Genomic DNA, 27,637 nt, shown 5'->3' with positions numbered 1-27,637 from the left:
GAAGAGTTGGGGGGAGGGGCCCGGGTATGGAGTTTGTGTCCTTTGTCTGGCCTAAGGCTTAACTGGAGGTATCAGCTGAGGTTATTGCCTCAAATGCTAGATATGCTGCCCCTGCGGCGGGAGAGGTCCGCTGTGGGACGCAGGGCAAAGAGCCCACCGCCTGGCTTATGCGCTCTCCTCCGTCCTGGGATCTCCTGCATATCTGCAGCCGTGGATGTGGGCTGGATTTTTATAGGCACAGGTGCGGGGCAGATTTCCACAGCCTGGGGGTGCGGGCCGAATTTCTACAGCCACAGGTACGGGGGCCCCGCGTCCCCACAGCCACAGGTGTGGACCGAGTCCCCACCACCGCAGGTGCGGCGTGTCTCCACTCCGCTCCCTTCCTTCTTCCCCTGCTCGCCCAATTTCCCCACCTGCAAGTAATCCCTGCGTGAGTCTCTTCGCTGTTCTGCGTCATGAGCAGAGAGTCCTTTGATGGGTTATAAGCGTCCCGTTTCTGATAAGATCTGATGGAGAACTCAAAAAGTGCGCCCCGCTGCCGCCATTCCTATGATGTCACCCTCTCTTTTTATCTTAGTGAGTCTAGCCAAGGGTTTGTCAATTTTGTTAATCTTTTCAAAGAACCAGCTCTTTGTCACATTAATATTTTCTATTGTCTTTTTGTTCTTTATTTCATTTAGTTCTGCTCTGATTTTTGTTATTTCCTTTCTTCTGCTGACCTTGGGTTTCATTTGTTCTTCTTTTTCTAGTTCTTTAAGGTGTAACATGAGGTTATTTATTTGGGATTTTTCTTGTGTCTTGAGATAGGCCTGTAATGATATAAATGTCCCTCTTAAAACTGCTTTTGTTGCATCCCAAAAATTTTGGTAGGATGTATTTTCATTGTCATTTGTTTCTATGTATGTTTTGATCTCTCATCTAATTACTTCTTTGTCCTGGTCGTTCATTAAAAGTATGTTTTTTAATCTGCATGTATTTGTGCTTTTTCCTGCTTTCTTTTTGTAGTTGATATCCAATTTCAAAGCCTTGTGATCAGAGAATATGCTTGGTATGATTTCAATCTTCTTAAATTTGCTGAGGCTGATTTTATGTCCCAATGTGTGGTCTATCCTTGAGAATGTTCCTGGTACACTAGAAAAACATGTATAGTCTGATGTTTTAGGATGAAGTGCTCTATATATGTCAATTATGTCCATTTTATCTAACGTGTCATTTAGGGCTGTTATTTCATTATTTATTTTCTGTTTGGATGATCTATGCATAGCTGTCAATGATGTATTTAAATCCCCTAGTATAATTGTGTTTTGGTCAATTTCTCCCTTTTGTTCTGTTAGTAGTTGCTTGGTATATTTTGGTGCTCCCAATTAGGGGCATAAATGTTGATGACTGTTATGTCTTGTTGTGTATTCCACTTTACTATTGTGAAATGTCCATCTTTGTCTCTTGTTATATTTTTCACCCTGAAGTGTGTTTCATCTGATATCACTATGACGACACCTGATTTTCTCTGGATACCATTTGATTGGAGTGTCAATTTCCACCCTTTCACTTTGAGTCTGTGCTTGTCCTTGTAGCTGAGATGTGTCTCTTGGAGACAGCATGTGGTTGGGTTTAGTTTTTTGATCCAATCTGCTACTCTGTGCCTTTTTATTGGTGAGTTTAGTTCATTTACATTTAGGGTGATTATTGATATGTGAGGATTTCCTGTCATTCTATCTTTAGTATTCTGGTAAGTCTGTGTCTCCATTGTTTCTTTGCTTTTTTGTTGTTGTCTATTATTTCTGCGTGGTGGTATTCTATGATGTTTCCCTCTGTTTCTTCTTTTACTACAGTATATATTTCAGTTCTGTTTTTTTTTTTTTTTTTGAGTGGTAGCCCTTAAGTTTATGTAAAAGGAAGTTTGACATTTAGAGTATCCCATTTTCTTCAGTACGCTTACTTTGTCCATTCCCATAGTCCGGTTGAGGCCTTTATGTTTTGGTTGCCACAAATTGTCCCTGTTGATGGTGGTTGAATAGCCTCCTTTAGTATTTCTTGTAGTGTAAGTCATGAATTAGAAAATTCCCTCAGCTTCTGTATGTCTGGAAAGGTCTTTATTCCTCCTTCATATTTAAAGGATATCTTTTCTGGGTATATTATTCTTGGCTCATAATTTCTCTCTTTCAATAGTTTGAATATTTGGTTCTACTTCCTCCTGGCTTGTAGAGTTTCTGCTGAAAAATCTGATGATAATGTAATGGGCTTTCCTTTGTAGGTTACTGTCTTCTTTTCCCTGGCTGCCTTGAGGATTCTTTCTTTGTCGTTGATTTTAGACAGCTTCAATACAATGTGCCTTGGAGAAGGCCTGTTGTGATTGAGGTAATTAGGTGTTCTGTTTGCTTTTTGGATTCGAGGATCCAGTTCTGTCCACAAGTTTGGGAAGTTCTCATCGACAATTTGTTTGAATATATTCTCTGTTCCCTGCTCTATTTCTTCTCCTTCTGGTATGCCCATTATTCTTATATTGCTCTTTCTGATGGAGTTCAAAAGTTCTTGTAGAGTTCTTTCATTTGTTTGAAGTCTCAAGTCTCTTTCTTCTTACATTCGTGTCATTTCAAGGTTTCTATCTTCGATGTCACTGATTCTTTCCTTCATCTGGTCAACTCTTCTACCTAAGCTGGCTATTTCATTCTTAATTTCTTCTATTGAGTTCTTAATCTCCAGAAATTCTATTAGGTTGTTTTTTAAAATTTGATTCTCTTTTGTAAAATGCTCATGTTGTTCTTTGATTGTGTTTCTGAGTTCATTAAACTGCCTTTCTGTGTTTTCTTGCATCTTGTTGAGTTTTTTCAGAACTGCAGTCTTGAATTCTCTGTCATTTAAGTCACATATTTCCATATCTTTAAGTTCCTTTTCCGGCCTCTTCTCACTTTCTCTCTGAGCTGTCTTGTTGCCTTGGTTATTCATAGCAATTGCTGATTTATTATTTCTCTTCCTAGTCATCTACAGGAGTGGGTTCTGCAACAGGTTCATAGGAAGAGGTCTTTCTTTTGTTTTCCAGTAGTTGTTGGTACAATGTTTTATTTTCTCTCTGACTGCAGCGTTTTTTTTCTCTCTCACATGGTAATGCTTTGTTTTCTCTACACTGTTCCAGCTTCTCACACAATGGGGGGGCGGTTCCCAGGGAGACGGGCTTCTCCTCTGTTAATAGTTCGCCTAGGTCACAGGGTGCAGTGACTGTGTGGGTATGTGGAGAGCTTTTGAAGTTCCAAAGCTCTTCCTGCACCAGATTCAGAGCCCATGAATTTCAGCAGTTCTGTTTACTCCTGCAGGGATCTCCCCAGATAGGAGGGGCCAGGGGCGGGGTGAATTGTGAGAGGTGGCCCAGAGCAATGGCAGCGATCACCACCACAGCGGGTCCTGCTTCCACAGCCCCCCACCACCTTGCCGGAAGCAGCTGGGCCGTGAATCTGTGTCTGTGGTCCACAGCTCTCAGAACAGCCAGTATTCTGTTATTTTGATCTGACACTGCCACTGTTCCGCTTCTAGCACTGGGCAGGTGGGGGCGGGGCGAGCCTTGGGAGGGTAGGGAGGGGGTGGCTAATCTCAGTGTCCAAGGCCTCCTCTCTCCCCTCGGCAGTGATGGCTTAAAGCACTGTTTTTAGCCCTCCTCCCTCAGTCCCCTCTCGGAGGTCTCTGCCATGAGTGCTGGGCCCAGCCGCACCATATGCTGTCCCCTCAGCCCTGTGTGTCACAAACGGAGCCCTAGCAGTCCGAGTTCTTCCCTCTCCCACAGCCACGGCAGCTCCAGGATGCAGCAAGCTCGGAGCACTGAGCCAGGTTTGTGTCCTGCGCACGCACGGCAGGCAGGTCTCTGTCTCCACATTCGCGTTTCTCCCTTCCGTCCTCCCCTGCTCGGGCGATTCGCGCACCTTTAGATGAATTCCATAGTGGGCCTCTTCGTCCCGCCTGTCCGCAGTGCATGGAGTCCTTTGTGGAGTTATAGCTTCTTCATCAGTTGTGAACTCCAGGGGAAATTTGCAGAGGCTCATCTCACGCCGCCATTTTGATTCCTGAGGTTTTAAAAATTATTTTCTAAATCCTTGGTTTTGTTACTTTTTCCATCTTATGTAGCAGAGGTTATTTTAATTGATTGGAGTAACTTATGGCACCTGAGCCACTAAATAGAAAATTTATAAGCCCATTTTCTTTTGTGAAAGATTGATACTGTTACAAATAAAAGTACGTGCCTCTTCTAGATTACTGTCTTAAATTGAACCTGGAAAGAAATTGGTGGTTAGTTGATAGTACAGATCACTGATAGAATAGCCTTGATGGCATAGTACTATTAAGTAGAACTTTATGTGAATGGTTCACATTGTAGCATCTTGAAACTACAATGTGAGGAATGTGAGTGATACACTTACAAGATTTCCATGTAACATGTTGCTCTTCTAGTCATTATTCACAGGTTTTGCGTATGTAGCTTAATGGGTAATTATTAGCCAGCCATTTTTTCAAAATTATATTCAATGTTTCTTTTGTCCTCTGTGATTTAGTGATTGAATTTTTATATTTAGTAAATGTAGGAGCAGTTGTAAGGTTGGAGAATTTGCTGAACCTTGCTTTCATAATCTACTGTCAGTGTTGCAGCAGTTTGGAGGCATTGTTTTCAGCTTTATTGAGGCATAATCAGCATACAATAAACTGCATATTTAAAGTGTATAATTTGAGTTTTGACATGTAAACTCTTGTCAAAACATCACTGCAATCTAGATAATTCAAATTTCTGTCACTCTCCCTCCCCCAAATTTCTTCTTGTCCTCTTGTATTTCATCCTCTCTCAGTCCCCCTTTCCCTCTCTCCAGGTACCCACTGATCTGCTTTTTGTCACTATAGATTAGTTTGCATTTTCTAGAATTCTTTCATATTTGGAATTACATAGTGAATATTCTTTTTTTGTGTCTTGCTTATTTCAGTATAATTATTCTGTGATTATACATGTTGTTGCTTTTTTTAATAGTTCTTTCCTTGTTATTGCTGAGCAGTGTTCCATTATATATATATATATTACAATTATACTGTAGTGTAATTTATCCATTTACATGTTGATGGACATTTGAGAGTGTCCTATTTTAAATCTTGTATAAATATTTGTGTCTGTCTTTGTGTAGACACAGATATTTATTTCTTTTGGGTAAATACCTAGGAATTAAATTGCTGGGTCATATGGTAGATGTAAGTTTATCTCTTAAGGAAACTGCCAGTTTTACACAGTAGTTGTACCATTTTACATTTTGTGTTCCCCCCAACAGCATTTGAAATTTCCAGTTGCTATTTTGGAGTCACTTTTACATTCATAGGCCATACTTTTGGGGGTACAGTGAGGGCAAACATTTAGATGTTTTCTTCCCAGAACTTCAGGTATATATCTCTTTGGGGAATTTATAAAAATCTGGAGCTCTTTTCAGTGAGGCATGATCACTGCTTTTGTCCTTTTTTCCCTTAGTATGAGAAATAGAAGAAAACGTGTTTTTAACTTTGTTTTTTATTTTAGTTTATTTTTTTTAACATTTTAAAAACTTAGTTTAGGTGTGCAAAACAATGTAATTGTTAGAATTTCATAAAAAGAGGAAAGAAATACTTCTTGTATTTGGAGAGTTTGGTTTTCTAAGTGAGTGCTGTTATAAGATACAGTGGGTCCTCTAGTAATGATACAGCAGATCCTCATTCAACATTGTTTCATTATAATATTGTTGAAATGCTGTAGGAACTTCACGCTTGTTTATGTCAATTAATCTGTGGTAAAACATTTCATTATACATCATTTTGCCTTAAAGTTGTAGAATATTGACGAAGTTAAATGAGGACTTAACGTAATGTGAATCAGATATTAGTTTTATAGCATTTAATTAAATGTAGAGTTAATAGAAGTAACTCTGGAAATCTTTTATCAAACAGATTATATGACTTTTCTTTGAAAAATCCCCTAATTTATCCATAAGGTATAGTTTTTAGACCTCACATCTCTCCCTAATTTCAACATAGTTTTCCTTTTTTCCCTCCAGCATTAGAAGAAATCGTGTTAATTTGCCCCAATGAAATGGTTAGCTTGCATTTAGGGGCTATGTATAATGAAAAATGTGCAATATGAAATGCTAGAATTCCATTCAACTTGATGCACAAAGCATGTGGGAACTGTTATAAATTGAGGGAACTTGCTCGCTCTGGGCCATAAGCATACATTTTTTTGAGAGGAATGATGGGTAGAATGGCCTATATCATTTAAGTTATTTCTTTTTTTTCTGTGTGTAAATAGTTGCATTCTCATAAATTAACATGTTGCGTACGGGGGGATTTAAATCCCTCGTGAAGATTCTCATGATCCGTACGCAACGTGTTAAGTACGTATGATGCGACTGCATTATAGTACAGTTATGGTAGCAGCTGAAGCTGAATGCAAATAGAGATAATGTACACATTAAGAGTAGGGTTGCTGATAGGAATGTTTATTAAGTCCATGTCCATGGACCCTTTTTAGATTTTAGGAGATTAGCAAGGATAAGTAGCCATCAGCACTTATTCAGTGCTTCTTTCCTTCCTTTTCCTGTTGTACCTAGATTGTCCTGTTTTCTTCTCTCTTTGCTTGTGTCATCTACACTCCTTTGTTATGTCACCAACTCTTTGGTGTTCTTTCTTTTTAGTATCAGTAGTATACCTGTTTTCCCTTTAGAATGCTGCCAAAACCCATAAATATAAATCAGGTATACAATTATATTTTGTAGCTTTGTTGTGTATGTAAGATAAACTACGAAATGATTCTAAAAATGATGGTGTACTTTCATAAACTGTTTAACAACATTTCAAATACTTCTGCATAAAAAACCTTTAGTTGCCTAATTTGTAAAATGCATTCTTTGATTTTCATATTTTGCTAAGAATTAAAAATGTGTGTCTCTTTCACTAGTGTGAGTAATCAAGAACTGATGAGACAGCGTGGCATAGAAGAAAGTTTATTTGACTTGGTGTAATAGGTCCTGCGCTGTAGTCCCAGCCTTGTCATTAACCCACTTTGTAATCCTGGGCAGGTCACATTTCTCATCTGTGAAATGTGGGGAGTCGACTTGATGATCTTGAAAATTATGGTTTCCCTCTGGGGCAAGGGAAACAAAGCTGTAAAAGAAGTTGTTTTTAAAAATGATTTTATCTTGTTATATAAGTTGTCCCTGGAAAGTTAATAGCTTTACTAGAAATGATGTATAATCACTTTTGAATTTGTGTGTATCTCATTTGTTGCAGGATGCTTTAATCTGGATCCCAATAGAGTTTTGGATGTCATTTTAGAAGTGTTCGAATGCAGGCCAGAACACGATGACTTCTTTATATCTTTATTAGAATCTTACATGAGTATGTGTGAACCGCAAACACTGTGTCATATTCTTGGGTTCAAATTCAAGTTTTACCAGGTAAAAAAAATGTGTGTGTATCTATATTTATCTCTATCTCTATATGTATATGTATATGTATCTAGTTAATTTCATTATTTTATATGTACAATTTAATTTGAATTTTATTTGTAAATGATTAGTTTCTGCTCAGCCATTCTAGCAGAGGACATAGATAAATGAGTATCTAACAATGTGATGTGATAAATATTATATTGGTAGTGTGAATGATGTGATGTGAAAGCCTAGAGGAAAGCATAATAAATTTTTGCCTTAGGAGAGATGGAGTCAGAGAAGACTTTATAGATACAAACTCTTTAAAATCTGATCTTTGAAGAATGAGTAGAAGTTTGTTGAGAATTGTCTGCAGAAGTAACAAATGTGTGAGAGTGAAGATGTGACAGTATGAATGTAAATAACAGATTGAAGAAATGTACATGTGGCTGGATTGTAGGATGTGGGGAAAAGAAGAGACAGGAAGTGAAGGTGAAAAGGTAGGAGCACTTTTGATTGTCAGGGGTCTTGAATACTGTGTTGAGTTAGAATTTTATTGTATAGACAGTGACCACTGGAAGTTTTTATGGATATAAATAAATTCTTGAGGCATATGGTGCATCATTTTTCACTTAAACTACTGCAGTAGTTATCTAGCAAATCTGATTATTTATCTTTCCATCCATCTTTCATATTATTACTACTGTTATATTTTAAAAGCGATCTAGTTGACACACTACTCAAAACCTTTGCCTGCAGGATAAAATTCAAACTTCTAAACATGGCAGAAAAGTCTTTTCACAATCTAGCCCCATTCTTTATTTCCAGCCTCATCTTGAGTGATTTTCCCCCCTCAAATCTAATATTCTAGTCATAACTAATTATTTGCTATTTCCTGAACTTAGGTCTAGACATTGCTATGTATAGACCTTTGTTTACATTCAGTTCCATATAACTAGAAAACTTCTTACCTGTCTTTTCTTCATCTTGTGAGCTCCTATTTAATCTTTAAGATCAAATGCTACTTGATTTACAAAGTCTTGACTAATACTTCGCTTATGCAGAATTAGTCACTTCTTGATCTCGGTTCTCTTAAAATTTGACACAGACTTGTAACACTTATCAGGTTATATTAGAATAAATTATATGTATCTCCTTTTCCAGATTGTAAGCCATTTAGGGCAAGATCTATGTTTTACTAATTTCTCTGGATTAATTTACTGCTTAGTCTATAGTAAGCTCACTAATTGTAAATGAGTAATCTGTATTTTAGGAAGACAACTCTCTTGATAGCATGGAGGATTTTAATGTATTAAGCCCTCCATTATCCTTTTGGTATAGCTTTCCTAATTTGTCTTCTTGCTTGGGGTACTCAGCTCATCAAGAAATAATAATTTATTGAGTGTTCGTGATATGCTGTTGCTTTGCGAGACACTGAGGATTCTCTGGTGAAGCGTGTCTATTCCTGTCCTGGAACTCAAGTTCAGGATAGTTAAGGTGATTTCTTTTAGGATTCTTAAATGATATATACCACCTGCTGCCTCTGATTATATTTTATTTCCAACTCTCTGGGATGCTCCAGAGGAGAAATCAGATCAGAACTTAAAAGCACATAGCTTTTTGATACCAAACAAGACACATGGTGGGGTTTTGGGGCAAGAGTGCATCACCTTTGTTCAAAAATGTGTTCAAAAATGAGTCATGGCAGCTGTTCTTGTTCCTACCACAGTCCAGGGAGTCCAGTTTTAGTACAGGGAAAGAGAAGTTCAAGTCTTTCATCACATTTTAAGAGGCACTATGATGGCTTTGGGTTTGAGAACATTAGGCCAACTGCTAAAAGTAGGAGGGGAGCTGAAATTTAACTTGGGCATGATTAATTAGACTGTAAGTTTGGGCTTTGGAGATGGTAGGTTTCAGAGCATACTGCAGTGAGTAATGATGATCTCATAACATCAGGTGTTGTTAGTTGAATGTGAGTTTTAGAATTAAAATTTTTGTGTGAAAATGTTCCTCATAATGGTAACACTATGTGAGCTGAATTAAACTATCCCTGGGGGTTGACAGTGTTGGAATAATCCTTGTTTTAATAGGTAATGGGCCTTTTTCTTTTATGAGAAATACCCAACCAAGAGACATTTGATTTAGAAATAACCTATTATTGGAAAGAGTAACCCTTGTATTGCTCTGTGTAATGCCATTCCCTCATCTCTGTTGCCTGAGCTATCTTGTGAGAATCTGCAGTCTTAAGTATCACTAACGGCAGGGGAAGGAATGTCAGAGATTTTAGGTAATTTGTGGTCTGGGAGATAAAGTAAGGAAAACCATGAAAATCATGAACTGCTTAAGGGATGTAACCCGGGAATTGGCTCCTAGGCATGTGTGATCACCATGTATGTTCATTTCTTGCCTTGCTGCACCCTCCCGTCTCCCATCACTACCTGAAAATGTTCACGCCCCCTGCCTACAACCCATATTTTCACCAGTTGGACTTACTTGGATTAACAGGTTACTTCTCCCTCTCCCCCTCCCTGCCACCCCACCCAATGCTAGGGCTTCTAGGCAAAGCTAATTATTTCTGCTATGAAGTCAGAGTGATTTTATTCTAGTTTCGACCTATGATTGGCTACACTGAATGCTTTGACTTGGAAGAGTGATAAGGGATAAAGGCGGTTTTAGAGCATATGACCATTTTCAAAAATTGGGCAGGCACATCTGCTTGATTCCCCTCATTGCTATGATAGAGGATTTAGGGACAGCATGAGGGGCAACACAAAGGATAGGAAGAATGGAGTACTAGAAAGTGAGAGGGTACCAAAAGACAAAGTTGCCTGGACTTGTTTTGCCATAGGAAAGATGAAGGAGATGATGACTCTCATCCATATCATAGCCCCTTGATTTGTGGATGCAAAACACAATAATAGTAGTAATAGTGGTACCATGGTTAGGCACTATTAAAACTCAAATTCAGTCATTTAAGAAATACTGAGTACTTCTAATATTCCAGGTAATGTTCTAGGTGCTGGGGCTACATCTGTAAACAAATAGAAATTTTTGCCTTCGTGATGCTAACATTCTAAATAAGTTATATGGTATGTTAGAAGTTGATCAATGAGATGGGACAACAGAAAATATAGAGCAGGATAAGGAAGATTGGGGGTGCTGGAGTGGCAGGTTGCAATTTTAAGTAGATTAGTGAGACCAGACCTCATTGAAAAGGTGAGGTTTAAGCAAAGAAATGAAGGATGTGAGGATGTAAACTATGCAGGTATCGGGAAGAGTCTTGAGACAAAGAAAATAGCCAATGCAAAGGCTGTGAGCATGCCTATGTGTTGCAGAACAAACGGTAAGGAGGCCAGTGTGGCTAGATCAGAGTGATTGAGTGGGAGAGTGGTAGGAGATGAGGTCAAAGATGAGGGACCAGATCACAGAGATCTAGTGCAAGGTTTTCGACGTTGGTGCTTGGTGAAGCCAGTGGAGGATTTTGAATAGGAGAATGATGCAATCTGACTTCGTTTTTTCATTTTGTTTCTTTTTACTTTTTTATTTTAATATGAATATTTTCAAACATATAGGAAAGAGAATGTAATGGCCATTACCTAGAAGTAAGTTTATTAACATGTTGGTATACTTTTTTGGACATATTAATACTTGTTACTGATATCATGAACGTTTACTCCTAATTACCTTAGTTTATACTTTAAGAAAAGTAAGAGCATTTTTCTATTTAACCATGATAACAATATCATATGTAACTAGACTGCTATCATAATAAACCCAGACCTTATTTAGATTTCCCAAATTGCCCCCCAAGTGCGTTTTACAACTGGTTTGTTCAAATGATGACCCAGTCAAAGACTACACATTATATTTGATTATTAGGATTCTTCAATCTCTTTTAATTTAGAATAGTATCCCCCTTTCCTTTAATGGCATTGACTTGTTAAAGATATCATTCCCATGGAAGACTCCACCTTTTGGATTTATCTAACTGCTTTTTCACGGTTGGTTTAATTTCTTCTTTGTCCCTGTCTTTCGTATATACTTGGAGTTAGGTCTAAAAGCTTAATTTGACTATGTTCAGGTAAAATGTTAAATGGCAAAAATACTTCATAGGTTGTGCTTTATGTTTTATGTTGAATAACATCCAATATCTAGCTGACTTTTAATGTTCCAGTAAGTTGATCACTCATCCCTCCATTGTACAATGACATGACATTATCTGCAGGTTGATACTATGGCACCATGTGAATACTCACTTTTCCATCAACCTTATATTAAGTGGTTTAGAATACACGGATGATCCTTTCCTGAATCAATTATTTCTTTAAGGTTCCAAATTGTTAATTTACTAATTTTATCATGCCCTCTACATTTATTAGCTGTCATTCTTTATAAAGAAGAGTTGTTCGTTATCAATTTTGGTTATTTGATTACCCTGAACTACAGTTCTTACTGGAAAGGCAGGACAAATGCCTTAATTATTTCCCTATTAATTACTAGCTGTTAGAGTAAGGAGTTTCTTTAGTAGTCACCTCTGATGGTAACATGAGAGATGTGAGAGAGAGAGAGAGAGAAAGAGAGAGAGAGAGAGAGAGAGAGAGAGAGAGACAAAAAGAGAGATTGCATTTGCATTTTGACCTAGGTTTTCAAAGAATCAGTATGTTTATGGTAGCAGTGGAAGTTGATGAAATTCTTAATATGTTTTGAAGGTAGAGCCAATAGTATTTTCTGATAGATTACATACAGAATGTGAGAAAGTAGAGTTAAGGACTTTTTTAGACTGAGCAGCTACAAAGATAGTGTTATCATCAACTGAGATAGGGTAAATTTCAGGTGAAATGGATTTGGAATGTTGGGGGTAGTAATTAGGAATTAAGTTTTGGACATGTTAAGTTTGAGATGACTGCTAGATATCCAAGTAGAGATGTTGAGTAAATAACTATGTATGGATCTGATATTCTGGAGAAAGAACTGGGCTAGAAATAGAAATGTGGGTGTCAAAAGCATGCAGATGATATTTAAAGTTGTGTTTACTGGATGAAATCATCAAGGGTTGGCTATAGAGAGACAAGAGATCCAAGGGATGAGCCTCGAGGCACTCCAAAGTAAAAAAAAAAACACCAAAAAATACCCACAAAAAACAAAAAACCAAAAACGCCTGGGAGGAGAGGAGGAACCAGCAAAGGAGGTATAGAAGGAACATATAAGGTAAGAGGAAAACAAAGAGAATATGGAATCTTGGAAGCTAAATGGAAGAAGGAATGATAAACTCTGTTAAATGCCTCTGATAGGTCATTTAAGATGAGGACTAAAAATTGAACATTAGATATATTAGCAGGGAGATCAAAACTAACCATTTTGGTAGAGTTGGGGTAGTGTTAAGAGAATAGGGAGAGTGGAATTGGAGACAGTGAGAATATACAACTATAAAGGAGTTGCTGCAAAGACACAGGCAAATGGGGTGGTAGCTGATAGGGGAAGTGAGCTTGAGAGATTTGTTTTTGAAGATGGGAGCGCAAACACATTTGTATGCTAATTGGAATGATTGAGTAAAAAGGAGGAAAACTGGTAATGTAGGAGAGAGAGAAGATAATTATTGGAGTAGTGTTCTTGAGTAGGAAAGAGAATGGAGTTTATGGTATACATAAGTGGATGGATTGACTTTAAATAGGAGCATAGAGAGTTCATTTATAATAGCAGGTGGAAAGGCAGCATATGTAGGTATAGTTGTTGGTAGGTGGGGAGATATGGTAAAGGTTTATAGAAGTCCTATTGATTGCTCCAGTTTTCTAACTAAAATAGAAAGCAAGGTCATCAGCTGACAGAATGAGAGAGGAGGTATTGGAGGTTAGGAGAGAAGGTAGGAAATAGTTGTGTAGGACAGTGGGAGAGTGAATGGATAAGAGAAATAGAGCGTGACTGATCAGCAGCCCACTTGAGGACCCACTTGAAGGTGGATATGTGAAATTGGCATTTTGGAGGTATTGTAGCTATTTGTAGCTATTAAAATTTAGGATATGGAATGGATGGCTGAGATAGGGTAGATGAGAAGATCTTTGGAAGTATCATTTACATGTATATGAAAATCTCCAAAAATTAAGAAAGGAATAGAGCTGGAGAGAGTGACAGTGAATTAGAAGGGCAGTGCTAAATTGAAGGGCAGTGATCCAGGGGTCCATAGATGGCAAAAGTAAGACATCCCTGGAAATGGCAGAGTAGGGAACTCCAGAGCTTTATCCCTCCATAAAAGCAACCAAAGAGCTGGTAAAAGCTGTCAATCAACTTTTACAGAACTCTGGAATTTCATAAAAAACTTACAACAACCAAGAAAGCCTTGGTGAAGAAAGAACTGCTGCTTTTGGATAAGAGAGCACTGTGACATTTTAAATTCCCTGCCTATTATCCATCACACCCAGATCAATAGTGACTGTGAAGATAGAAGCCTGCACTCCTAGTGCAGATTGCTAATGCCACAGGATACAAAGAATTATTCTCAAAGAATTGTGGGCTGCTCCCTGCAGGACTAGCACAAGGGCCTATTTTTGTTTCACCTGACTGGGAGCATCCCCAGAGCTGGGCAGCTTTTGCTCAAAGCATTTAAAGGCATAACTGTTGGCTTTAGCAGCCTGGAGCAAGAGGCAACAGTTAGACAGCAATAGAGAGACTGAAAGCCTGGGAAGGAAGAATTTGAATAAGGAGATATGTGGGAGAATAATGGCTTTTTAAAGCTGACACACATATCACAGAATCGGAGGAAAAAAGGCCATGTACATGCCCAGAACTGGATGCATGCTCAGAAAAGGGCGAGAAGACCCTAAGCTTTTTCCTCTGGCTGGCCTTCAGGCTCTGAACAAGCAGGAGGTAAAGACTAAGGAAGAATTGTAAATGGCATGGCCAAATGTTGAAGAGTGCCCTAACAAAGAGCGAATGTGCAAAGAGTGGGGAAGTATTTTTTTTTTATTTTCCTTCCTTTCTGCCTTCCTGCCTTCAAGAAATCTTAAAACAGCTAACCACTAAGCTAACAGAACACAGATTTCTGTGTCCATACATGACAATTATATAGACTTTATAAAATGAGTTTAGAAAAGTCACTAAACAAGTAAACAACAATAACCCACAATAAGCAGCATCAACAAACCCTGGAGAAGGAGCAGAAGCTGATTTTCAGAGTTGCCACATAATAGTCAAAATGTCTAATTTTCAACAAGAAATAATGTCGTATGTAAAGAAACAAATTATGGCTCATTCACAAGAAAAAAAGAATAGAAACTATCCCTGAGGAAGCCCAGGCAATGGATTTACTAGATAAGTAATTTAAATCAACAGCCCTAAATATGCTTATAACCTATAGGAAACCATGGATAGAGAACTAAAGGAAACTAGGAAAGCACTGTCTCACCAGACAAAAGAATATCAATAACAAAATTGAAATTATAAAAAAGAACCCAAACAAATTCAGAGTAAAAATGTACAGTAACTGAAATGCAAGATTCACTAGAGGGGTACAAGAGGATTCACTAGAGGGGTACAATCAGCCAGTTTGATAAATCAATTGAGGTTATTCAGTCTGAGGAACAGAAAGAGGAAAAAATGAAGGAAAAAGAGCAGAGCCTATGGGACCTATAGGATACCATAAAATGTACCAATATGTGCATTACAGAGGCCCAGAGGCAGGGGGGAGAGAGAGAGGGATAGAAAGCCTATTTGAAAAATTAACGGTTGAAAATTTCCCAGATTTGATGAGAGATATTAATCTACACATCTTAGAAGCTCCGCAAACACTCAAAAGAGACCCACATCAAGATACATTATAATCAAATTGTTGAAAGCCAAAGATAATCTTGAAAGCAGCAAAACAGATGTGATCCATTGTATACAAGAGATCTTCAATAAGATTAACAGCTGATTTCTCTTCAGAAGACAGTGGGATGGCATATATAAAGGGCTGAAAGAATAAAACTGTCAACCAAGAATTCTATATCAAGTAAAACTGTCCTTTAAAAATGAGAGATTATGATGTTCCAAGATAAACAAAAGCTGGGGGAGTTTGTCGCTGGTAGACCTACCCTACAAGAAATGCTAAAAGAAGTCCTTTGGGCTGAAATGAAAGGACACTACATAGTAACTTGAAGCCACAAGAAGAAATAAATAACACTGGTAAAGGTAACTACATAGGTACATATAAAAAGCCAATACTATTGTATTTTTTTTGGGGGGGGGTTGTAGCTTCTCCTTTTTTCCTATATGTTTTGAAAGACAAAGGAATAAAACAATAACTATAAATCTAATTTATATAAAAAGGGGAGGGAGAGAGATGTACAGGTGCAGAGTTTTTGAAGCTGAGTTGGTATTAATTCAGACTGCATTATTACAAGTTTAAAATGTTATTTGTAACGATACCAAAATAACCACTAAGAAAATAACTAAAGACAGAAAAGGAAATGAGAAGGGAATCAAAATGGTACACTACAAAATAAAACAAAACAAAACAAAAACCAAACAAACACAAAAGAAGGCAGAAATGGAGGAAATGAACAAAAAATAAGACATATAGAAAACAAATAGCAAGTGGCAGAAGTCCTTCCTTGTTAACAGTTACTTTAAATGTAAATGGATTAAACTTTGTAAATAAAAGGTAGTTCAGCAAAATGTGTAAAAAAGCATGATCCAACTATATGCTATCTATAAGAGACTCATTTTAGATCCAAAGCTACAAATATGTTGAAAGTATGGAAATAGTTATCTCATGTGAATAGTATCTAGGAAAAGCTGGGTGGCTATTCTAATATCAGACAAGATAGACTCTAAGATAAAAATTTTTTACAATAGACAACATTCTGTCAAGAAGACACAGCAGTTATAAACACATATGCAACAAACAGCTTCAAAATATATGAAGCAAACACTAACAGAATTGAAGGGAGAAATATACAGTTCTAGAATAATTGTTGGACATTCCCATACCCAACTCTCATTAATGGATAGTAAAACTAGACAGAAGATCAGTAAGGAAATAGAGGACTTGAACAGCACTATAAACCAGGGGTGTCCAAACTGCGGCCCGCAGGCCAACTGCGGCCCACAATCCATTGTTAATTGGCCCGCAGCAAATTCCAAAAATATATTTAGTTTACTTAAATAAACCAGGTGAAGCAATATGTACTTTACCTCAAGTGAGTAGCCCGGCTGTTTGTGTATTTTACTGCGTATGGCCCTTGGTGAAAAACGTTGAAAAAAGTTTGGACACCCCTGCTATAAACCAATTAGATTTAACAGACATATATAGAAGACTCCATCCATCCTGAATAGATAACACATTCTTCTGAAGTGCACATGGAACATTCTCTAGGATAGACCCTATTGTAGACCACAAAACAAGTCTCAATAAATTTGAAAAATTGAAATCTTAAAAAATATCTTATTTGATCACAATTGAATGAAAATAGATAGCAGCAATAGTAAGGGATAGTGAGTGATAGGAAATTAAAAGCTGGGTGGCCTTTAGAGAGGGTGGAGGGAGAATAGTGTGAAAACAACTATAAAAAGCAAAGATGACTTGTACCCCACCTGTGGGCCTAGTAGTATGACGGGTCTGGGGAAAATAGCCACCACTTGACTGGGTTACAGTGGATGTGGTGGTCCTAGGTAATGCTAGGCTCTGAGCATGAAGGTGGAGGGAACATTTAGAGGAGAGGTAGGGGGTTTTGCTGAGGATGGATCATGAATTCCAGAGGATTCCATGGAAGTTGTTCGTGAATGCAGAAAGGTAGGATAGGACAGAACAGGGATTATGCAGAGCAATATGAGGATCAGATTGTGGGAATTGACATTTGGCCTGGGACTCAGGGCTTCCTGTGGTGACTCATTTAAACAGAGATAATGGGAATAATGAAAGTACTCTTGGTGAATTCAAGTCAGATAGTTAGCTTTTGTGGGTTTGCTCTGAAACCCTGATCACCTTTTGTTTTTATGGGAAAATGTTTTGATACTAAATAACCTTTTATAAACATTTAGAATTTATAAACCATTTTTAAGTTGAAGACTTATTTGTCTTAAAAATTATGGTGAAATGGTGCCTTCTTTATCAGATAATCTGTTAGTTTGGTTAGCTTCACATGTTATGTGCACAATACCTATCACAGTTGTGGGGGGAGCCTTACTTAGAAAGATCTCATTTTCAGTGTTGAGTACAAGCATAACATAATGTATTGTCATTGCTTTTCATTTCCATTTGGCCATTTATTAATTGCCAGTTGTCCTCACTTCACTTTTCCATTCATCTGACCCCAAGCAGTTTAAAAATTAGGGAAAAGTCCTCCTTGATAGTTTTCAAAGATTCTTCTGTTTCTTTGTAGGGTCCACAGGGCTTGCCTGAAATTGGCCATTCCATATTTTAAAATGTTGATTTATGCATGTATAATATGTATAGACACCTATGTTGAAGGGGGAAATTAGCTGACCTGCATACATACTTAGCAAAAACCCAAGAAATAAAAGAGTAGGGAGAATAGTACAAAGCAGACACAGATGGTTCTGCACTTCCAAATTTGTCAGTCTTGTCTATGTGCATTTTTACTGAGAACTACTTGAAAAAAGCAAGTTAAGAAAACATACAAGTGAACAGAAACCCAAACTAAATGTTACGCAGTTTAAAATCTCCCTTGTATTTAATTTTTAGATTTATTCAAACATTAGCATGCATTGTAAAACGTGTCCATTTTTGAAATTCCTTGTGTTCATCAGAAGATGTCCCAATGTGAAAAGGGATGTTAACATAATTATCTTTGTCCTGAATTCAGATGTTATGTATGCTCAGGAAGAGCAATGTGCTTATTGTAGAGCAGGAATTATTTGATCTAATTGTTCTTAAATATTGGTAGGTGAATGATATGATTTTAGTTACACTTTATGCACTAAATAGAATCTTTTCTTTTGTTTTTCAAGGAACCAAATGGAGAGACTCCTTCATCTTTATACAGAGTTGCAGCAGTGCTTCTACAATTTAATCTTATTGATTTAGACGATCTTTATGTACATGTAAGTCAAGTGGGCTGCTAAGAATGTTTGGTTGTCCATCTCAGGGATGGGGGAAGAGGGATAGGTAGCTGTATAGTACCCAAGGTTAGTCCTAGGCTCTTAAGTCTCAACTTTTGAAGCCATAATGCATTGTTACTTTGTGTTTATTTTATAAAGTGAATTAATTTAGTTTTTTTACAAACTTCGGAAATCAGATATCTTTTTATCAGATATCACCCTTACAAAGTTCAAGGTTGGATATGAAGTTCAAGTTCTTAATTGTCATCAGGGTCTATCTCATGGGAAGAGAGGCCAAATTCTAACCAATGTGGTTTTAGACTTCTGTTATTCACAAATTATAGGAAATATGGGATTACCTAGATACTTCTTCCTTCTCCCCAACATGTTAATTTTAGGCATTCAGGATGAACGGGAAAATCTTCTTTTGACTAATGGAATGAAGTCTACAATATGTAGTTGAATATTTCACTGTTTCCTTTTATTGTTTACTAATCGTTTACTTTGCATTATGCTTAGCTTCTGAAATAGATTATGCATTTCTAGGGGGAGGAACATACGTTTAACAAATGGCTTTTCTTGTGTTTTTACTGGGTAATAAATGACTAGTATTATGCTTTTATTGCTGGATCCAGGATCTAGAAGAGTATGTATGTGGTTGTGATTGATGACTTTTAATGTGGCTTGTCAATTTGAAAAAACTAGGTTTGTAGTATAGAAGTTTCTGTTTTATTAGGTTGTACATTAGGATATCTATGAATTAAAACAAACCAGTCCAAAGATGACATCATCTTCACTGCCATTGAGATCACTTTCTAACTTCTTGCCTATCATTGTGTGTGTACTGTGGTTACGGAGTTGAATACAACTTGATCTTTACCCTGGAAGCAGTCATAGTCTAGCAAGATAAAACATTTAGCGTTATATAATAAGACCTATATTGGAGGTGTTCACATAGTGCTGTGGGCGCCCAGGATAGACAGTGGTCATTTCTGTCAGAGTGGATTTTGGAAGGCTTTTTTCAAACTAGTGATGTTAAAATGGGATTTTGATAGATGAGTAGGTGTTGGCCATGCTTTAAAGGTAGAAAACTTTGTAGGTAGAATTAATTGAGCATAAAGGCAAGAGATATGAATATGAAAGGTCTTCATATCACCTTAGGGGAACACCAGGAAGCTCAGCGTGGTTGGAGCCTAGGGTGGTATATGGGGGAGTTCAGGATGGAAAAGTAGGTTAAGGCAAAAGTGTGAAGGGGGGGGTCTTAAGTGCCATAGTAAGGAGTTTGGATTTTTTTTTTCTTGTCGGGAGTAGAGTCATTCAAAATTTAGAGTGTAGAAGTGATATACAAACTGAGAACATGGAAAATTCGTCAGAGTAGAATTTGAAGACATAGGTATGAGTTTGTAAGTGTAGACTGGCAGGACAAATGGAAAGTACAAAAATGATAGATTTATTACTGATATCTTTGAGTTTAACAGTAAATGCAGGTGGACTGTGTTTCTGTTAAGGTGACAGAGATTTTCAGATGGGATATTAAAAGCCAGTTTATAATTTACATGAGACTTCTAAAACCTAAGGACAAAGAAAGGTTGAAAGTAAAAGGGTCAGAAAAATATACCAGGGAAATTATTACTGTTAGACAAAATAGACTTTTTGGCAAAAAGAGAGAGTTACTTCATAATAAAGTTGTGTTCACTAGGAAGATATAACAGTTGTAACTTTATATATACCTAATATACATATTCTCAAAATACACAGAACTAGAAATTGAGAGAACTATAAGAAGAAAATTACAGTTCACCCATTAATTATAATGGGAGATTTTAGAGGCAATTGCAGTAGTCTAGGTAAAAGATGAAGACCTATGGCAGATAAGTAAAGCAATAAAAATGGGGTTGATTGCCAGTGGAGAGCATAAAGAATGAGAAAAAAATCTTGCTTACCTCCTTGCACAAGTCCGCAGTGACTTTTCTCTCCCCCCTTCTTTTGACTAATGGAATGAAGTCTACAATATGTAGTTGAATATTTCACTGTTTTATTGTTTACTTATCATTTACTTTGCATTATACTTAGTTTCTGAAATAGATTATGCGTTTCTAGGGGCAGGAACATTTCTTTTATAACTCACTATAGTGCCTACCTGAAACTAAATAATGATTTATTGGCTGTATTTTTCTTTGTGTCTGTATTTTATGAAATGTCTGCATTAACCATTTTCCACTCATACACGATGGCTGTATTTGAGATACTTGATCCTTTTTCATAATGGTCAACTATACACTTTCTCTTTTGTACTAAACTAGAAACTAGTTTCTGACTTAAGTCAAATAGATATCTAGAAAGTGAAAAGTGAGATGTCAAATTCATAACTTTTCTACTTGAGATATTTCATTTAGAGGAATCAAATTTACCCCTTTATGTAATTCAGTAGCTCACCTCTTCCAAATTGGGTCCATGTGCAGTACTTTTATTTAATTTGGAGTTTGGCTTTTAAAGGGGAAACCCATAATATTTTTAATGGAACAGGTACACATTTTCTTGGGTAAGCTGATTTAATGGTAAGCATCATTATTGTAGTATTGTATTAATTTAGGACCTCTAAGAGACAGGAGACATTAAACTATGAACTACTACCTAATTTTAAAAGGTGTACAAAATTCAAGTACTTAACCTTGTCAAATTTTAAGAAAGTGGAGAGAAACTTATTTAGAAGGCAAATCATGGTCATGAATAGGCTAGACTTATTGCTTTTTACATGTGCAAATAGTATTAGCTGTTTCATGAAATTTTAATGAACCATTTTTTAGCTTCTTCCAGCTGATAATTGCATTATGGATGAACACAAACGAGAAATTGTGGAAGCTAAGCAAATTGTTAGAAAACTTACAATGGTTGTATTGTCTTCTGAAAAAATTGATGAGCGAGAGAAAGAAAAGGAAAAAGAAGAGGAGAAAGTAGAGAAGGTATATATAATTCGTTCTGGTAAAATTAACATTGTTTTCTGGATTTAGAATTATGAAATTTAACTTGTAATAGTAATCAACTTATGGAAAGATAATTTCTTAATTTTGATTGTGGTGGAACCTGGTTTTTGGAATACTAATTTGTAAAGGTGGTTTTCTTTTTAATTTGATTGGCACCTTCCCAAAAGAAGCTGCCATGTTTTTTTTTCTTACATAAATTTCAAAATATTCTAAGTAAAATCACAAATGTATTCACTATACTGTGCTCTGCATATTAATGTCTGTCAAGTCCTAAAGGGATTCTCAAAGGTGAATGAAATCTAGTTCCCTGTGACCCAATAAAAATTAAGTATAACTTAATTCATGTCTGTAAACTGTCACATAGTATCTGCTAAATGAAAAAGCAGATTCTTTTTTTTTTTTCAGTGGCTAAAAGACTTGATTGTACTTTGAGGAACATGCCATTGTATTTCCCATGATGGCAGCTATTGTTGATATATGTTGTTGTGTTGTTTAGCTCAAGTTTTTATTTTTATTTTATTTTTTCCCCTTCTTCCACCTCTCCCCCCGCCCCCACTCCAGTTCAGGTATTTCTCAGTCTAGTTGTATAGGACACAGCTTCCTGGCCCATGCTGGTATTATGATCCTTGCGCTCCCCCCAGCTGAAGTAGTTGGTCACCGGTTGTCGGTCGGCTGCTCACAGCAGCACACAGCAGCCCATGACCGCTCATGCTGACTGCCGGCCAGTTACGCTGGTCACCAGCTGCTCCTGGCAGCACACGGTAGCCCATGGCAGCACGGCAGCCCGGGGCAGCCCATGGCAGCTCACGCTGACCTCTGGCTGCTCATGGCAGCCCAGCTCCAGGGAGAGCGGTTGTTCATAATCTTAGCTGTAGAAGGCGCAGCTCACTGGCCCATGTGGGAATCGAACCGGCGACCTCGGTGTTAGGAGCACGACGCTCCAACTACTTGAGTCACCGGGCCAGCCCTAGCTCAATTTTTTAAATGAAAAAATGTTAAGATTTATTGGTATCTGTATTCTGAATATCTTTTCTGTAATTGCTCATTTTTAGCCACCTGACAACCAGAAACTTGGTTTGTTGGAAGCCTTATTAAAGATTGGTGATTGGCAGCATGCACAGAACATTATGGATCAGATGCCTCCATACTATGCAGCTTCACATAAGCTAATAGCCCTTGCTATTTGCAAGCTCATTCACATAACTATTGAGCCTCTCTACCGAAGGTATGTTACTGTATGCTTTGCTAAACATTGAGGTAGAAGTAGTTTAGCACTACAAGAAAAATCTGCATGTTTATCTTGTCTCCTCAAACCATGCAAATATTTTAGTATGTTTTATCAGAAGGTAAGAACTGTTCAGAGTGTATCAGTCTAATATGTCTTTGAATCAGTGATTTGTCTCCTAATGTCTAGACCAGGTATTGGAAAACGTGTGCTGCAATGTGGTTTAAAAACTATAGGTTAGACTTCTAGGTTGGGTTTGCTCCATTGAGAATGAAAACTCCATTCTTCTGTTTTTCACTTTTGCTACTCTACTGGGGGCAGAGAATCCTAAGGCTTTTACGTAGTGTAATTTTCCTCTATCAATGTTGAATGGCTCTGAGTGAGGACCTTGCCTCTCTGCTTGCCTCATGTCTCCTGGAATATTGGCTGCTGTTCTAGAAATTGCTAGTGCAGCTTTTCTCATTGTCCCTAGTTACAGTGTTGGTTGACTGGTCCTTGAGCCCTCAGCCTACTTTCAGGATACTTAAGAGCAGTGTTGGAAGCAGCTCTGGCTTCAGCTCCACAGATCAGAGCCTGCCTCAAAAACCCCAGCCCTTTGACTTGTGTATAGCTGCTGGCTGCTGCCTTTAGTGCCATCCAGGCTGTAGATCATGAAGGCTTCTTTTCAGAGAGTGACCCCAGTGATTCCACAGCAGGACACCTGCTCAGCAGGTGAGAACTCTGGGCATGCTGTCTTTTTTAGTGTGACACTCTCTTTCATTATGCTGCTGCTTACCTTCCCTACCGCTCCCTACCTCATACTCAGTCTAGGTAGTGGGACCCAAATTGAGAAATGTTTATTGACTTGAGTCAGTATTGTTATATTTGTATTTTTTTGTTTGTTTCATCTTCCAGTGTCTCTGAGGTCCAACCCTTGTTCCCCATTCCCATATCCAAATTGCTGATACTGGCCAAACTTAACTAAAAACAAATTCATATGACATATGTTAAATGTTACTTAGAATCTGCATTTGTCTGATTTCCTTTTCTTATGTAGTTAATTTGAAACATTCTGCTCTATGAGGTCTGATTTTTTTCAAATGAGTATTGTTTTTGTCTTTTTCTACTAGTTATATTAGTTGGTATGATAAAGGTAGGCACAATTGAAATATAGAAAGCAAATATGAGCAATGAAAGATATACTTACTGATAAATATGACGATGTTAACTTAAAATGAGGTATGATGTACATATAAATTTTGCTTGTTTTTATAGAGTTGGCGTTCCTAAAGGTGCTAAAGGCTCACCTGTTAATGCTTTGCAAAATAAGAGAGCACCAAAACAAGCAGAGAGCTTTGAAGATTTGAGGAGAGATGTCTTCAATATGTTCTGTTACCTTGGTCCTCACCTTTCTCACGATCCCATTTTATTTGCAAAAGTGGTGCGCATAGGCAAATCATTTATGAAGGAGGTTAGTAAGATTTTTTTCTTCCAAGCAAAAAATTAAATTTTGAAATGAAAATGTTCTGAATATATTTGTATTATATATATATCCCTAGAAATAAAACGAAAGTGAACTCTGATTTAAGAAAAGGTTATATTGAGTAAGGTTTAGGGAAAGTCCATCGTGTCTTAACCATTTATTCATATATATAAACATATGTATGTGTATATACATATACACATACATATGTATACATATATATGTATATACACATATGTAGGTGTATATGTGTATATATGTGTGTGTATATATATATATACACACACACACACACATAAATTACATAGAGTATGTACTCGTATCTATATAATTATATCTGTCTATCTATCTATCTATCTCATCTATCCTAAATCTAGCTAGGTTATTAGTCAAGTTCCCCACATAGGAAAATATCCTTTGGACAAGTGAATGCTTTTTGAATCTCCTCTTGTAATTAGTAGTTAACTTGGCATTCTTTCCCCTTGCTCAGTTATTTGCTTGCCTGCTATTTTTTTCCCCCTTCTTCCGCCTCCCCCCTCACTCCGATTCAAGCTGTTGTTTCTCAGTCTAGTGGGGTAGGACGCAGCTCCCTGGCCCATGCTGATATTATGAGCCCCCCAGCTGAGGCAGTCAGTCGCCGGTCATCAGTTGGCTGCTCACAACAGCTCACAGCAGCTCTCACAGGCTGCCGGCTGCTGCTGGCCACTCACACTGGCCATCGGCTGCTTGTGGCAGCACATGGTAGCCCACGGCTGCACACAGCAGCCCACAGCCACTCATGCTGGCTGCTGGCTGCCAGCCACTCACGCTGGCCACTAGCCACTCCTGGCAGCACACGGTAGCCCACCATAGCACAGCAGTACATGGCAGCACACGGCAGCTCACGCCGACCTCTGACCTCCCGCTGATCACTGCGGCCCAGCTCCAGGGAGAGCTATTGTTCACAATCTTAGCGGTAGAGGGCGCAGCTCTGGCCCATGTGGGAATCGAACTGGTGACCTCGGCATTAAGAGCATGGTGCTCCAACCACCTGAGCCACTGGGCTGGCCCTCTTGGCTGCTATTTTGAATGATTGCCACTATTTGTATGAAGTCCCTTGAACCTCAGGCTGCTCAGGATTCATTTAAAAAATATATTTTAGTGAACTTTTTATTGAAATAAATATACCTACAGAAAATACACAGATCATAATCGTACAGCTTAGTGACTTTTTCCAAATTAAACACCCATGTATCCACCACCCAGATCAAGAAATAGAGCAGTATCAGCACCTGAGTTTCCCTTCTAGTCACTACCCAAATGGTAACCTTTCATGTTTTTTTTTTTTTTAAATCAGCTTTGAGTTATAATTTACATACAGTAAACTTCATTGATTTTTAGCTGTACAATTTGAGGAGTTTTGACAAATGTATACAGTTGTATATCCACCACCACAATATTTTCATCACCCCAGAAAGTTCCCTCTTCCTCCTTTGCCATAAATTCCCTCCCTTCATTGTTGGTTCCTGGCAACGACTGATAGGCTTTCTATCACTATAGTTTTGATTTTTCTAGAGCTTCATATAAAAGGAATTATACAGAATGTACTGGTTTCTCCCACTTAATGCTTTTGAGATTCATCCAAGTTTTTGCACATGTCAGAAGTTCTTTTTTGCTAAGTACTATTTCATTATATAGACATAACTAGAGTTTATTCATCAGTTGGTGGGCATTTGGGTTGTTTCTAGTTGGGAACTATTATAAATAAAACTGCTATGAATATTTTTTGTACAAGTCTTGGGGTGGGGGCGCATGATTTTGTTTTCCCAGGAATGGGATTGCTGGGCCATATGGGTGATATTTATCTTTTTGCCAAACTGTTCAACATGTGTGACTGTTTTGCATTCCTGTAAGCAATGTGTATGAGTTCCAATTGCTCCAAATCCTCATCAACACTTGGTATATTGTTAGTCCTTTAACTTAGTCATTCTGATGGGTGTGTATCTATTGTGCTTTCAATTTACGTTTCCCTGATGATCAGTAATATTGAACATGTTTTCATGTCCTTATTTGCCATTTGTAATCATCTTTATTGAAATGTCTTTTTCAAATCTCTTGCCTATTTTAATTAGGTTATTTGTCTTTTATCATTTCTCAGTCTGATTTGCCTATTTATTTTGTTAAGTCTTTTGAAAAGCAAAAAATTTTAATTAATTCCAATTTAGTAGTACTTTCTTTTATGGTTTGCTCTTTCTATTTGAAGAGATCTTTGTTGAACCTAAGGTCTTGAAACAGAAAAATAATACAAAATTTATTTTCAATTGTAAAACAAGGCAACCAAAAGAATCTAGAAATTGTTACAAGCACAAACTCAGTTCTTTGGTGTTTGGTGATTGTCTCTAATTTTTTTATTTTTATTTTTATTTTTAGGTGATTGTCTCTAATTTTAATTTTTGACAACAGTAACTGCATAGAAAATTTAACAGCTATTGTATATATTAATCCCTTAACCCCTGAAATATTTGACTTGGCTTTTAATACTTAGCTGGTAGATTAATTTTTTTTAATGTTCACTAATGTACTCTGAATAAATCTGCTAAGTAGTTTATTACTATAGATATAATTTATTATATACCGTTCACATAAAAAGGAAACATAACAGTGTTTTGTTATCTTGATCCTTATAGTCTGAAAAGGATGACTCATGTTAACTAGTGCCTGTTTAAAGAAAAAAAAAGTTTATATCTTTCCCAGTATATCATATTGGGAAGCATGTGAAATCAATTTGTCCCATTACTGGTGATGTTAACATTGATCACATTAACCACGATGGCTGCCAGGTTTCTCTACTGTACAGTTACTCTGTTTCCCCTTTGTTAATATGGATCTTGTGGGGAGATACTTTGAGACAGTGTAAAATAGCCTCTTTCTCATCATACATTTTACCTACTAATACTATCCTTTTTAAAGGAAAAATGTAATGTTTGGATCTCTTCTTCTGAAATTCTTTCTTTGGCTGCAAGTACCATAAACTTCTAAGCAGGAGACCAAACATCCAACTTGTGGAAGTCCTGTACGTGGACATACGCATAAACATATACAGTATTGTTACCAAGGTGCACAGATTTTAGAGCTGTCACCCTTCCTCTCTGCCCTCTCCATTGCAGCCCTCCTATACTTCTGTTTATCACAGTTGTGCCTGATGCCTGCCCCTAACTCCAGTCTCTATTTTTGCAGAGGTATAGGGGCAGAGGGGATGACAAAAAATGTTTATTTTGATCACAGTGTGGGAAGAAATTTGTCTTCTTCCGTTGCTAAGGCTGTGGTAGGAAAAGTGAATCTTTCCAGTGGTCTGAGTTCGAAATTTGGTTTATTTTTATTTATTTTTTATTTTATGTTATTATTTTCCCCTTTTCTTCTGCCTCCCCCTCCCACTCCAGTTCATGCCATTGTTTCCCAGTCTAGTTGTATAGGACACAGCTCCCCGGCCCATGCTTGTATTGAGCCTTGCGCTCACCCCGGCTGAGGCAGTCGG

At 37.5% G+C, this 27,637-nt stretch overlaps 1 protein-coding gene across 13 annotated transcripts in view; it reads left to right on the top strand.

The window, feature by feature from the left end:
- THOC2 (THO complex subunit 2) overlaps window positions 1–27,637 on the top strand; it is a 152,773-nt gene that overhangs the window by 60,784 nt on the left and 64,352 nt on the right. For all 13 annotated transcript variants that reach the window (XR_012493507.1, XR_012493508.1, XM_074324168.1 and 10 more), the window contains 5 exons: window positions 7,279–7,445; window positions 18,363–18,455; window positions 21,260–21,415; window positions 22,489–22,661; window positions 23,916–24,111. Coding sequence is in view for 11 of the 13 variants with exons in the window: in XM_074324168.1 (XP_074180269.1) it covers window positions 7,279–7,445; window positions 18,363–18,455; window positions 21,260–21,415; window positions 22,489–22,661; window positions 23,916–24,111 (785 nt within the window). In the remaining 2 variants the exon portion in view is untranslated. The remainder of the gene's footprint in view (window positions 1–7,278; window positions 7,446–18,362; window positions 18,456–21,259; window positions 21,416–22,488; window positions 22,662–23,915; window positions 24,112–27,637) is intronic.

This window comes from Rhinolophus sinicus, chromosome X (assembly GCF_036562045.2).
Source record: "Rhinolophus sinicus isolate RSC01 chromosome X, ASM3656204v1, whole genome shotgun sequence".
In the NCBI taxonomy this organism is placed as follows: Eukaryota; Metazoa; Chordata; class Mammalia; order Chiroptera; family Rhinolophidae; genus Rhinolophus; species Rhinolophus sinicus.
The sequence above is the reverse complement of the archived record's forward strand: the minus strand, read 5'-3'. Positions and strand labels throughout refer to the sequence as shown.